The 15032-nt window shown below is 39.5% G+C and overlaps 2 protein-coding genes across 2 annotated transcripts; one reads left to right on the top strand and one right to left on the bottom strand.

Moving 5' to 3' along the window:
- The first annotated feature begins 10080 nt into the window (after nucleotides 1-10080).
- On the top strand, nucleotides 10081-11181 carry LOC117790467 (keratin, type II cytoskeletal 1-like). Its single transcript, XM_034629922.1, has 2 exons — nucleotides 10081-10145; nucleotides 10220-11181. The coding sequence occupies exons 1-2, from the start codon at nucleotides 10131-10133 to the stop codon at nucleotides 11066-11068; spliced, it is 864 nt and encodes a 287-aa protein (XP_034485813.1). The 5' UTR covers nucleotides 10081-10130; the 3' UTR covers nucleotides 11069-11181.
- Nucleotides 11182-13480: 2299 nt separating this feature from the next.
- LOC117790468 lies at nucleotides 13481-14234 on the bottom strand. The gene has a single exon (XM_034629923.1). It carries the CDS (start codon nucleotides 14232-14234, stop codon nucleotides 13539-13541), a length of 696 nt encoding a protein of 231 aa, XP_034485814.1. The 3' UTR covers nucleotides 13481-13538.
- Between the last annotated feature and the right edge of the window lie 798 nt (nucleotides 14235-15032).

The following is a 15032-nucleotide window of genomic DNA, read 5'->3' as shown; positions in this document are numbered from 1 at the left end:
AATTATCAACATGTACTCCTACATTTTCGAGCATTTCTACCCTATTGCTGAGGGAGTTGTAACTAATGTACGTCACATGATTAAATGTCAAAAGTTACAAGTGCCTGTATTAAGAATCAAAATATATTTTTCAATTTCATTACGAAAATAGCACAGCAAAAGGAAGAGACATTTTAAAATCATTCCAGTTCAGTAAACAACCTTTAGCAAATTGTAAATGGCAAAGCGTTTGACTTTTTAAATATAATCAAGTTAAAATTCATAAGCCACAAATACTGCACATATACTTAAACACAATTTTATGTAACAAACAGTTGTTCAATATCCAGTCTATTGACAGGTTATAAGGCACATTTAAGATGCAGTTACTTAAGAGTTTTAAATATGCCAATTAACCTGCCAATTTATAGCTAATTCTCGGGGTTTTGAGTAATTAATAGATAGATAAAGTTATTGGCCATACGACATATATCCCTGAATATCTTTAAGTTTGTATTCCCAGTTTATTGACAGATGAATAGGCATATTTAAAATGTAGTTACTTAAGAGTTGAGTATAGGAATTTACTCGTTTTTGCTTATTCACTCGTGTTTGAATAATCATAAGTAGATAAAGGTATAGATAATACCATATGTATTCCTAAATATCTATAAGTTTGATGTATATGTGTATTCCCAGTTCTATCTCAATCCCATATTGCTCATAGTTATACTTGTGCATGTTTTCCACTTACATTTCTCAAAATTGTATTAAAATTGATGACTTTGAGTGGAGGGACGGTGTGAATGGTACTTTAATGGCAAGTGTACAACGAATTCATAACTTGTTGCACCTTCTCGGAAACATAATTCATTTGTCAACGAGCCGTGGCCATCTTCGCGAGTCCAGGCACGCTAATATGGTCAATGCCAACTGTTGCCATTCAGCTAGTAACAGCAGGAGGGAAAGTAGTGTGAGAAACAGAAGGAGTACAGGCCATTCAATTGCACAGGATACCGGCTGCACGAGTCTATAAATGCATCCGCCTTTCCCTGGTGTCCTCTCCTCTTTCATAAAAGTCAAGTGCATGTTGCGTTGGCAGTGTTCCAAACGGTTGCGCATTGGCAACGGCAGCGGAAACGGAAACGCGCAAAAAAAATAGCAATGGCGACGCTGCCTCTGTCGCTGCCACTGTACTGCCATCGTCTCTGTCTCTGCCACTGCCTCTGCTGTTGTCGCCGTCGCCGTCGCTGTCGCTGCCTTTCGACTAAGTGGCAAAACATGAACAAAAACTTTGCTCGTTGTGCGGCCGACAAGTTGAAACTAATGACAATTTTGTTGTAATTAGTTGTGGCTTTCGCCGCGACGGCAACAAATAAGTTGTCACAGAACTTAAGTTAAGCAATTTTCATAGTTTTCGTCGCTGGCATTTGCGGCAAGCAATCTTTTTTGCTTTGCTCGTTGTACAAGTTGTACAAATTTGCCGGAAATGAAATTCATTTGTTTTCCTTGCCAAGATTGTTAAAGCCATTGCGGTTGCGTGGCGTGGTGTGGGCGTGGTCTTTGCCATTACGTCCACTCTGTAACATTCTGCATGTACTGTTGACTCTCAGGCATGCATTCATTTGGCTAAGGCCCCGTGCTCACCACATATTTCATACCTTGGCCGAGCTGCTGGCTTTTAATTATTTTAAATTGCATGCAGCTGCTCCTGACGTGCCCCCAAGCACATTTACCAATCCTTTCCGTTTCTGGTTAGGCTAATATGCAGCAACAGCTAGTCCTAGTCCGACCTGCTACTGACACCTTTGCCAAAATGAGTGCAATTCATAAATTCTCTTTAATTATAAAGGTTTTCTTTCTAAAAAGAACAAAGCTGGATGATTTCTAAACCCATGTCACCTCATATGACGAAGGTTGTGAAAATGAGACTGTTAGTTTTCCACTTGAACGTGTTTATCACTTTTTCAAGGTATATTATTTTAGTGTGACTTTTTGCTAATGTTTCCTAAAAAGTTATTATGGAAATCAAAAACTCTGGTTGTCTCTCTACTGATTGGTCAGAGTGGAACAGCTAAAAAGCAATTGCAATATAAGAAATTGTCTACTGAGAGTCTGGATTGAATCGAGTTACATTTTAAAGGAAATTAATTATTACTCTGCTACATTTTTGACTTTTATGCGCGCACACGCATACATACATTGTGAGAAAACAACAGTTTCGAAAATTGTTAATGAAAATTTGCATACGACCACGAGGAGGAGTAAGAAAACAACGGACCATTTTGAATGGACTGCACGCGCATTGCGTGCACACATTTGCATATCATAAAAATTCATTTTGTAAACATTTTTAGTGTACTTTTTAAATTGAGCAACCGCAAAGTTTTGCATTGCATTATAAACAGCAAGCTGTTTCCATTTAATACGAGTACTTGAATGTAGAATTTTGAGAAGTGCTCTGCTTCGATTCACTGTCCTTGCCCAGTTTGTCTCTCAATGTGCTGTCCATGTCTGCATATAAATTACGCCCTCTTGTAGTTGTAATTTCACAGCACGTCCCAGTTTGTCATGTCCGCCTCATCTCAGCCCAGCCCGGCTTGTTCCGACTCGTCCGGGCATACACATAAAATACATCAATGTGGCTGTGGCTGGACTCCATACAAGTGGAGTTTGTGGCAAGTCGAGACGCAAAACAAGCCCCAACAGTGTCCAGCTTGCAGTTCAGATTTAGTGCCACTTATGACAACTACTTCAGTTCTTTCTCGGTTTTCCTCCTTTCACGATTCAACTTTAAGTTGCACTTCGGTGCGTATACGTAATGCTTGCTCGAATTTCAAGAGAATTGAAACAACTGACAAACTTAATGATGCTCTTTATTCTTGTTTTCCCCTGTGGTTTCTCCTTTAATGACAAAGTAGATACAGATGGGAGACAATTTGGTGGCATTGTTCAGCCATTAGCTTTGTTTTTATGTTGAAATATTGTTTATTTACTCAATTAACTTTAATTGCTTGGATCAATAAATTTTTATTTACCTTGTGCTTAATGGCGAAAACCAAAGTGTCCAAGTCTAACAGGTTGGCGAACAATATTGCAAAATAAATCGAAGATAAGGAAAGAACTGCTTAGACAGTGCTTGGAGAAATTCCAGAGCACTTAAATAAGTGGCATTAATAAAGTCATTACCGTCTGTCAATCTACCTGTTTCACTTATCAAATGCTTGAAGCTACATCAAATTTAAATGACAAAAAATGCGAGCACAATCGCAGCTCCAATTTCAGCGAGAGCAATAAATTTAGCTGCTTTATCTGGAATGTGACAAGCGGATATTTCATTACCAGTCGCCCGTTCAAGCGCCCATAAGCAGGCAACACATTTTTTAACTGCTTATTAAACTCGAGTGTGTCACGTAGGCAAAGCGTGAGCGTAAGAGAGTGGGACAAATCAAGGGAAATAAACAGAGAAAGAGAGGGGGGGGGACATGGAATACTGAGCTTTAAGTTTAAGTGGCTACTTTACAAAATAGCGCGGCATAAAATAAATTTCTTTTATGTACTCGCAAATTGCCAGCCAAAGTTTTCATATAAATAAATAGAAAAGCGCTTCAACGACCAAAGAAAAACAGCGTCAATACAAAAGAAAATACAGAACAGAAAATACAAAATGCCATTGCGGCTACTTGTAACAAGTGTCAATGCGGGGGCGGCCACTAAAAACATAAAATTTTCTTGCAACAAAAAAAAATAAAAATAAGAAAACAAAAAAAAAACCAAATTTCTTTAAAAAACTTTGCGAGGCGTGGCAAACGTGGTAGGCGTGCTTATTGTTGCCACTCGATGCTGTTCTTGGCAATTGTTGTTGGTGTTGTGTTTGGGTAAGCTTAACGGCAATTGAATGCCAAGTTAAGTGGCAATGTGTGCGAAGGCGTTTTGCTTTTGCAATTTGCAATAACCAAAGCAAGCCCATAAAAATATAGTTGCCTCTGCTGTCAGCTGGAAAAAGCGAGACAGCATGTGGCTGTCAATGTGCAGAAAGAGAAAGCGTCACAATGAGTTTTTGATTACTTTGGAATTTCTTATTTGCCTTTTACACAGACACAGACTCTGCTAAATTCGCGCCCTGAAACTGTGCAAATATTGATAAGCGTCCTATTCATATACTAACACACACACACACAGAAACAGAGAGACTTTTAAAAGTACATGCAAATATATACCCTGTAATGTGTTGAGGCTTTATCGGTTATACAATCAAAGAATGGGCAATTGGGGTACTTTAAGTGTTATGTAAGTCAAAGATTTGCATACTTAACTTAAATACAACTAGAGTCTTTTTAAAGTCTGTGTCAATTCATGGAGGCTAAGATCTTTATAAAAATGTGATAATTTTTTGAAGAATAATTTAGTGTTGGAATAAAAAGCTGAATATTCAAATTTATAGAAATTTATATTTATGCAGACCTGTTCATATATTAAGTTGTTATCTCAATTAGACACCCACTTTCAAGTTTTTTTTTTCCGACTCTCAGCAAATTTGGCCTCCACTTTAACTTAAACTGAAATGTGCTGTCAGCATGTGGCACTTGCCTAATGTTGAGGGTGTCGCAGAGGGGGTCGCGGTTAGGCGTTTACGTCTATAGACAAGGAAGGCGCGCTAAATTGAAGAATATTTTGTGTAATAAATTTGAAACGTGACGCACGCTAAAAATACGTTGAAGCCAACTGTGACCCTGAATGAAGCTTATTGATAGAGCAAAAAGTATTCACACACCTTACACCACTTCACGCACCGCACACTCAACACCTGATCTGGTAGTATGCATGGGATGCATAGATAACTGTCATCGAGGTGGGGGTGACTGACTGACAGCTCTGTCACCTGCTCACGTACGCAACAAAGGGAGGAAAATGTCGAAACGATAGAAAAGGAAAAGATGAAACAAGTAAGAAAAAGGAGCAAGTCAAAAAGGTATTAACCATTTGCAACCTACACGGCTTGGGTCATCAAAATGTGATAGGTTTTTGCCAAACAATTTATGAATTTTCGAATGAAAGCTTAGCAAGGCTAATCGGCTAAGCCACGATTTCCATTTATTTGCCTTTGACCAAGCTCCAAGTTCATAAATTATCCTGGCTTAGTAGCGTGTGCGGTGAGAGAGAAGCACGTGCAACTTTCGCTGATTGATTAAACCGCACAAAGATCAACATCGCAGCATTAACTAACGACAAAAGGCGGGGACAAGTGCTAAGAACGTTTCAGGAATTGTTATTACATCGTTTGCTAGTTTTTCCATTTTTCGCACACCTCGAAACAGCTGCTTAACAAGCGACGCGTCGGAGGGGTGAAAGAAAGTGGAAGCCAAGTGGACGGCACACGTGCCAAAGTCACTTTTGATATAACTACAACTACAATGCATGGCAGCACTTAATATGGCTTTCAGTTGCTTCGGTTTCGGGTCTGCTTCCAGGTTTGGGTCCTTGTCCGTCTCCCGGTCGAATATTCCTGGACGTGACGAGTGCGAGTAATGCCCGCTATGTTCTGGCTGAGAATAGAGTCTGAACTCATTGTCATGTGCGGCGCATAAACAGTGCGGATATTTGGTGAGGGGGGGATGTTGTAAGAATACCCAATACGACTATTTGACTGACATATCAAGCATACGCACTGTCTACGCTCACTTGAGGTAAAACAAGCGGCAAAGCTGTCTACAAAGCTCTTGCCGAGCTACTGTCAGGGCACTTTAAATTCGCATTATTGTCAACTGTCAAACAATGCCAGCTCACAGAGGGTGGTGCACAGTAAATGAGGTGGCACAGCGTGAAGTCCTTAGGTAACTGACGGCATTATTATTCCCCTCAACTTAATAAAACGCAACAATAATATTCTGATGCAACGGCAAAACTCAACCAAAGCGAAGGTGACAATTAAGATTGCTGGAAAGTTTTGAGAATTATTATTTAATTTACGGAGTTTTATTTTAATAAAACTACCATTGAAAAGCATGCTTTGATGGCGTTTATTAAAATATTAAAACTATAAAGTTAAACAATAGCAGAGAATTCTAAATATATACTTTGATTTTGATCAACCAGCTACGATTTTAGCCAGTTCTTTCAAACTCTTCGCTTTCAAAGACTTGTCTTTTACAAAAGAGCAAAACTTTGAGCATTGGACTGCAGTTGAGTTCAACAAATTAGAAATGCAAATCAATGTGGCGACATCTTCAAGTTCAATTCGGCCATAAAACTCATAGCGGGTGTGCGAACGTCGGAAAGGCCAACAAACCAGGTGATAAGCCAGCTAAAAGCTGTCTAGTTTGTTAACCCGTTTTGAGCCTGAGGCCAACGGCCAACAACTAAACAGTCGAAAAGCCAACAGCCAAGAGCCAATTGCCATCAGGCAAATGCAACAACTGCTTGGTTAGTTATGTCATCTTGTTTTATTTTTATTGTTAGTGCGCTCGACACTTAAAAGTATACGCATTTCGTGACGTATACGCACCGTGCGCCAAATTTATCACATTCTGTGAGGCTGCAATTATTTGTGAGTGTATGCATGCGTGTGTGAGTGCTTTATTTTCGCATCTGTCTGTATGCGTATGTGTGTGGGTGTAATTAGTGTTTTGTATGTTTATATTAAAAGCTTCCGCGATGGCTGCTTAATAAATTAAACGACAATTTGCACATGCAAAAGTTGCTTGTTGGCTGTCAATGTTGTTGTTGTCATTAGAGATACCGTTATTTGCTGCTGTTGCTGCTGTTGTTGTTGTTGCCAGTGCTCGTAAAGTGCTGTTTAGATACTGCCCTTATTCGCCAACGAGTTTGAAAAACAGACGCCTCGCTTCTGTCACTTCGCACAGGACGAGGACGAGATAGAGGACATTATGTGCGCATTATGTGTAGGCATGTTTGCAATTAAAATAAAAAGCAGGGCACAAGTGTCAGCTGGGGCTGTAGCATTGAATATGTCGGCTCCTCACCTACACTATACACCATAGGCACACACACACACGTCCTACGACGCATCCTCATCCTGGCAACACAAATAAGTTATTGCCTACTTGTGGGCGCTGAGACGTTCACAATAATCTGCGAATTTATGTGCGCACTTTTTGTGTTTAATGCGACATTCGCTTAGATCAACTGGGTATATCAGTTCTCAGCTGAGACAAGTCAAGCTAATTCTGCGAACTGTTTACAGGATATGTAACAGTTGCGCAGTGTCGTGTATTCTACTTTTATTCCTTGTAAGCTGCAAGTGTTTTGACTCTGTCATCAATTTGCTGTGGTAATCTTGGTGCTTGATTTGCTGGCATTAAGAGTATCTAGGTACATGACCAAATCTCGTCATCTACAAAATAAATAATTTGTAGTCTGTTTGCCAAAAAATCAGAAGCGGCAGTCGAATCGTCCAGTCGCCGATACTTGATTGTTTACACAAATCGCTTTGACCGTTTTGGCAAATTGATAAATAAATTTGCCGGAGTGGCAATAATTTGATTCATTTATTTATTTTTGCATTTTTTTCTTTTCGTTGAAGCATTTTTCTTTTGCTTGTCGCAGGTGACGAGTTGTTTAAACTGTATATTTTAATTTCAGATGGAGCTTGGATTTTGGGGCTTGCAATAATTGTCAAAATATATTTGCATGATAAACTTAACAATTTTTATTTTTAAATCAAAGCTTGTGTTGTTTAATTTTTGACTTTCTGGTATGCGGAAATATTCTCTCAAATAGTCAGATCATAAAAAAAGTCCTTAAGTGGCGACTGCGGTAGCATTGTTGTCGTCGGCGGCACAAACATTTATGCGAAATTTAATAAAAAGAACTAAACAAACTTGTTTAACTGGCACTGACGACAACAGATTGCAAATTTGCACATTTTTGTTATAAACTTAATGATTTAAAGAGTTAACTAATGCTCCAATTTATGGCAAGATGATTGAGTTAATCAGACACCTTAAAAAGGCTGTGGGCAACTCAACCAGAAACTAAACAAATGAGTGCATACTGGCACATTAAAAGGACAAATGTATTTGTATATATTGTGGGTAAAGAACTGACTGAACGAACTGACAGATTTTATTTGTAAATAGATCGATTGACCCGCTTGACCCGACTCGCTAGGGGCATTTACATAAAATGCTCGATCCCGGGCCTGATCGAATTTTATTTATTTATTGATGCGTCAACGTTGTCCGACCGCTTTTATCAATTGTGGTTGCTGTTGTGGTCTTTGCTCGTTGTTGTTGTTGTTTGTGCGGCAGCCTCCTCTACTATATTTTGTAAATGTTTTTGTTTTTTGGTTTTTATGTTGCTGCTGCGTGCATCTTTTATGAGCGTGTGGCGCCCGAGACCTTGAAATTGTAGCTGGTTTATTTTAATATGTTTACATTTGGTTAGTTTGCATATGACATTGCCACCAGCAATAGGCTGTGGCAGCAGCAAAGCCACAGAAAACAACAACATCAACGACAGCGACAACAGAACTGTTTGATGCTTTAGTCGACCTGGCGGATCCAATGACAATATTACATCAAATTATATTTCACTTTAGGTAGGCTACAAAGCTTGATTGACAACGTTAAAGAGATATCATGAATTCAATATGCTTAGTTAAATCATGAATTAAAACCTGTCAAAATTTTGGGCATTTTTGCATCGATTGGTCGCAAATCTTTTATGATTAGTCATAGCTAAACTTATCCATGATATGCATCTATATGGCGCCAACCATTTGCCATTTGCAAATCAATTCGGTTATCTCAGTTATGGATCTATCGAATCTTTAATGCTGAAATCATCTGATTATGCAAATCGATTCAACATCAAATATGTTGTTGGCATTTATTTATATTTGGCTGTATGTTTATCTATATTTGCAGATGTAGTAGAGCTCAAGAAATCCAAATGAAAAACAATAATTTTTATGATATCAATAAAGCATGCTGAAAACGTGATAATCACTGATCAGATTAAATGGCCGCCTGGCGCCATCCGATTACCGTCGAAGCATCGCTTCAGGTGACGAACAATAAAACCTTCAAGGTCGCAACGCTTGTTAACTTTATTGCTTCTATTTTGGCAAACCAATAAGCCAACAATCCAAGAAAACACGCATTCGTTGAGGTCTTAACGGATGCGTATATAATATCTACAAATATCTAATCAACAAAAAAAAAAAATACGAAAATTGATTTCGGTTTCTGGGCATTTTATAGACATTGGGGCCATTGTTTTGTTGAAAACACGCATTCCTTTAAATGTAACTTGATAAATTTTTAGAGATCGAGCTCTCAAATAACCAAAACAACAAAAAAAAATAAAAAAAAAAAATAAAAACCAAAGTTCAAACTATACGAAACAATCGAATGGGAAATCCCAAACTAGAAAACAGGCAACTGAGAAACTAAAACTAAAATATGTAGAAAAGTCGACTGGGAATTTTAAATATCGCCTCGAACTTGTTTTGATGCGTTGCCTATTTGAAATCGTTATCGACATCGGCACCTACTCAAATTATACTTTTTAGCATATAAATATAAAGAAAATAATTTCTATCATTAAAATCACATATGAATAGTGCTTTTTGGCAAACTTGTTTTAACTCGTCACCTGCCCAGCTGTCCCAGCTTCTCCTCCAAATGCCAGTTTGGCAATGCGACTTGCTCTTGAACAAGGGCTCTGCCCTATTTGCATAATGACAACAGCGATATTTGCCAGAATAGGCCGAAAAATGTCAGAGATGCGCTTTGTATGCTACGTTGTTGTTGATATGTTGATGGCATTGTTTTTATCGCTTTGGCGTTTCATTCAGGGCTTAATGTGGACTCAAAAGAAAAAAGTAGCAAAAGAAGTTACTGCTTAATGCTTCAAGTTTCAAGAGTGATACCACCACCAACACCAAACGCACCACTCGCAGCAACAGTCGCTGTCGCCGCAGCAACAACAACTATTAGCGTCTTTGACAGCAGCAGCAGCAGCAGCTGCTGAAAAGCGGTGACCACCGCGGCTCGGTCTCTGCATGAACTTGAGCGCAGTCGAGTGACACAGTTTTGTGGTTTTCGTATAAATAGTGGACCTTTTGGTAACTCAGACGTCAGATACAACCGAACAGTCAAAGTTAAAGAACTTCACTTCAATTCAAAATGCGTGCATTCATTGTAAGTACCAAGGAATCAAAAGCAGCCATAATTCCTCAGCAAGGATTACCTCATCATCTCTCTATTGCATACAGGTTATGTGCTTAGTGGCAGTCGCCTGCGCCGATAAGCTCGGCTACAACTACCAGCCGGTGGGTCACTCCGACAACGGACTGTCCTTCAGCCCTGGAAGCGGCATTGATGGTGGACACATTGGTGGTGGCAACATCGGAGGTGGCAACATCGGAGGTGGCCACATCAGTGGTGGCAACATCGGTGGTGGCAACATCGGTGGTGGTCACATTGGTGGTGGCAACATCGGTGGTGGTCACATTGGTGGTGGCAACATCGGTGGTGGCAACATCGGTGGTGGTTCCGGTCTGGGCAACCTCGGTGGTCTGTCCGGTGGCCCACTGGAAGCTCCAGTCTCCTACAACGCCCCTGCCCCAGCTGCTGAATTGGAAAAGGAATTCTTCACCTTCACCGCCAACGAACAGGACTTCGATGAGCCACAATCTTTGGAGAAGGTGTCCAGCTCTTTGAACAAGGCTCTGCGCGTTGTCTTCATCAAGGGACCCGAGAACCGTGGCTTGGAGAACGCTGCTCTGGCTCTGGCCAAACAGGCTGCCCAGCAGGAGACCGCCATCTATGTCCTGAACAAGCAGGCCGATATCGGAGATCTGGCCAACAAACTGAACGCCATCCGCAGCAACACCAACAACAAGCCCGAGGTGCACTTCGTCAAGTACCGCACTCCCGAGGATGCTGCCAATGCTCAGCGTGCCATCCAAGGACAATACGACTCTCTGGGCGGCTCCAGCCAGGCTCACAATGGTGGAGTTGCACCCGTCCTGAACTTCGCTTCCCAAGGCCCAGTCCGTCAGGCCAACGCCAAGTCTCCCGAGAACGCTTACCTGCCCACCTCGATCTTCCGTCGTGTCTAAATAGCCAGTTAGATATAGATCGTATGATTGAACCAAGCAGCGATCTTTGACTGAATTTTAAACATAGTTATTGTTGAATAATGCGTAAATAAATCCCATTTCCTACCTATTAATTGCAAACAGTTTGTTTTTTATCGATCATGAGTCTTTTTATTTATTTCAGTTTTTCACAAAATCAAACTTAAGACTTTGGCACGAATCAACTATTACTGCTCATAAATGAACATGGTATTTAAGCAACCATCGGAATGCGCTGCCAGATGTGCGGCAAACCACTTGAAAAGGTCACCAAGGCGTTGGATTATCACATGTGAAGCGATCCTGGCACTCAGAAATAGATGGGCAAGGGCAACATAAACAAAACTGAATACATAATAGATACGAAATAACTCCGTCACATAAGACTCATATACTCAATGAGAAGAAAAGATTAAATAATATTATAACACAATAGTGATCTCTATCCTTTAGTACATAAGATAACCTATAAAACCCCATACAAATCAATTAGCGATGACAGTTCTTACACAAACGCGTGAGTGTTTTTACTTAGGGATTGGCAAGCGTGCTTACATACTACTTCTGACGTTGCGACTAACATCGCGACAAAGTTCAAGAACAGATTTGCATGCAATTACTTCATCATTCGAATCTGAAAATTACAACTTATTTCAATATTAATAGCATATAATAATTTTTTGTCCATAAGCTGGGTATGGACATAAGATTTGACACAAGCGAAGAAAAAGTGCTCAATATTTAGCTGTCGGCGAGCGAAAGCAGTGTTGCCAATGTAATACACAAAAATATCCAAAATTATGATGGTAACTCTGTTGCGTCAGTTGTGCTTTGTTTACCTTTTTAAAAACGCACAACTGAATAGATTACATTGAGGAGGCATAGGGAATGGAAAATTACGAAAATTAAGGATATTTAGATATCTAATTCAAGTAGGACGAATATGCAAAGACACATAAAAGTTATGTGCGTATTTTTCTATTCTATTAATAAAAATTAATAATTTATATAATCTGGGCTGACAGATTGTTTCAGTTTTAGCTAATATTCTTAAAATTTTGTCCTGGTTGAAAAACACAAGACGTCTTTGTTTTGTTTTCAAATAATATACGGCCATTTTAAGCTTGTCAGGCGTAAAATGCTTGAACAATTCCATATTTTCGCAGTCACCCGAGCTAAAAGCTAGCAGTGTTGAGAAAAGACAATTTCTATATTTGACAGCTCTGTGTTGTCCGTTCTCCGAACAAACCAGCTAAAACGCTGGCTAAATTTCTATCTTGCTAATTAAGCAACTTTCTTTTTTTTTTATATGGATTTGACATTTAGCGCACAGCTTTTATCTCATGTCCATACCTGGATATACTTGTAATAAATTTTCTCAACTTTACAATTTTATTTAGATTAAATATAAAATTAATTAAGTTAATAAGAAATGCATGAATACTGTGCCGCTTACTTTATATCCACATTTTTCTCTCTTACACTGAAAAAAAAGACCAAGTTCTAAAATCAAGAACATTCATCTTAAATATTTTGTTCTTAAAATAAGATTATTTTAAGACCAAATTACTAAAACTAAGATTATTAATCTAAAAAATCTTTAAATATTAATATAAGAGTAAAAATCTTTAATTGTTAGGAAACTATAAATAGATACTATTTCGTATCAAACAAATGATGGCACCGTGGCGCTCTGGTTAGAGAGGCCGCTTCAGTTGTGAAGCAGTAGGCGGCGGTTCGAATCCCCCTCGTAACAAATTAAAATAACATTTAAAAAATTACTAAAACTGAATAAAATATAAATAAATCAAAATTTAAAAATAAAAAATAATAAATATACAAAATAATTTTCATTTATTTTATTTTTTGATTTTAATTTTAAGAACATATATTCTTAAAATAAGAACTTGGTCTTATTTAAAATGTTCTTAAAATCAAGATGTGTTTTCTTAATTCAAGAATTTTATGTTCTCGACGCATTTTTTAGACCAAAAATCTTAGTTCTGAGACCAAAATCTTGATTTTAGAACATTTTTTTTATCAGTGTATAGTTTCGTTTATGATCTGCTTTTTGATCACTATTTAACTCGATTACGAGCGTTTAGCGAAACTTCAGTCATTGTGTATTCCTGAAAGCTTAGCTCTCATGTGCAGCATTCATGTCGATTGATCGACCGAAGCTGTTTCAGTTTCTCCGCTTTCAGTTCCTCTTTCTTCAGCTATAGTGTGCACGGAGCCTTAAGGCTTTTGGATTAGTTAGCTGGGATAAGATAGAAGAAGCACTGGATACATTTTGTTGTTTGTTTTGCATTATGATATGATTAATTTTTGAGATTCAGCGAATAATAAATACAAAATATGTGTTTTGTTTTCAAAATTCATTAAAGTTTTATGTAAATATATAAGTCGGTCAACATTTTGTATTAAACTAATTATTTTTCGAATTGCTAAATTATTTTTTCAGGCGCAGGCGTCGCAGGATTGAGGATGGCAGATAGTTGCTGTCGGGCTCTTGAGCACGTCCAGCGTGAACAGGAGCTGCGGAGCGGGACGCGAAGTTGAGGGCGTTAGCCACACCACCATTGATGTTCTGGCTAGTGCCGCCCAATGAGTCGTATTGGCTCTGGATAGCCTTCTGTGCATTAATGGCATCGTCCTGCGTGCGGTACTTGACGAAGTGCACCTCGGGCTTAGAGTTGGCATTCTGGCGCACAGCGTTGAACTTGTTGGCCAGATCGTTGAGGTCAGGTTGTCTGTGAAGCAGATAAATGGCTGTCTGCTGCTCGGCAGCCTGCTTGGCCAGAGCTAGAACGGCATTCTCGTATCCGCGATTCTCGGGTCCCTTGATGAAGATCACACGCACGTTCTTCGAAACCGAGGCTGCGATTTTGCGAGCTGCGTCTGGATCCTCGAAGTCGGCCTCGTTGGCGCGGAAGGAGAAGAATTCTTTGTGGACGCCGGCTTGAGGCGCAGCATCATAGCTCACTGGTCCACCGAGGGCATGGGACACCGATCCAGGTCCAATACCGCTTCCAATGCCATCAGTACCGATCGAGCCAATGTCACCCGTGCTGCCGGGTCTGTAGTTGTAGCCTAACCGACCGGCGCTAACGGCCGCAACTAAGCACAAAGCAATCAAAGCGCGCATCTTGTCGTTCTATAATATTCTGGTAGAATGCTGGCAATATCTATATTAAGTTAGCTTTTATACCGCCAACGCTGGCCCAATCTATAATTAGACCAGTTGGTCTAGTCGAATTAAGCCGTCGCGACGTGTCGCCTTCACTTGTGCCATTTCTTGAAGCCTTGATGCCCCTTCTCCGTTTGCCGTTTGCCGTCGATCACTGACGATCGGTGATTGGCCAGCGGGTTTTCGGAATGCTGTTAATCTGTTAACATAATTTCGCTCTTAACACATTTAACACATTGTTTTGAGCAGCTTCAATCGAGCCGCCGACGCGGTTGCGACTGTTTCCGATTGCCGATTGGTTGATCGTGATTCACCCATAATTGGCTTATAATTTATGCATAAAAGTCAACTCAACTCAACTCATCTCAGCTTAGCACAGCTCACGCAACCCCAAATGACAGATTTTTTCGTTATATTTTGAATATAAAGAATCGCATATTTGTTAATGATTTCAACAAAAAAGTGATCGTCAGCTCAATAAAATTAATGATTAGATTTTGTTGTCTTCTTTATGGCAAATCTGGTTTCGAGCATACATAAATCTTACTACTGTCTCCATCGGTGTGCTGTTATGTAGTTTCCTATCTAACTCTGTGTGGGTTGCACTTGAAATTCCTTTCTAATTGTACGTGGCACACATCGAGGCAACAATAACATAAAAATCAGGTCGACTAACGGTTTCTGTTTCTCGGTGACCTTCACCTGACTCACAGGTATAATTTATCACAGCACAAATCAGCCGCATCGAATTTAACT

The sequence above is a fragment of the Drosophila innubila genome (genome assembly GCF_004354385.1).
Source record: "Drosophila innubila isolate TH190305 chromosome 3R unlocalized genomic scaffold, UK_Dinn_1.0 2_E_3R, whole genome shotgun sequence".
Classification (NCBI taxonomy): domain Eukaryota; kingdom Metazoa; phylum Arthropoda; class Insecta; order Diptera; family Drosophilidae; genus Drosophila; species Drosophila innubila.
Note: the sequence above shows the minus strand (reverse complement) of the source record. Positions and strands in the feature narration are given on the sequence as shown.

What these genes read in the sequence shown, in the direction of transcription:
- LOC117790468 (XM_034629923.1), bottom strand. Translation starts at nt 14,234, where the DNA reads ATGCGCGCTTTGATTGCTTTGTGCTTAGTTGCGGCCGTTAGCGCCGGT.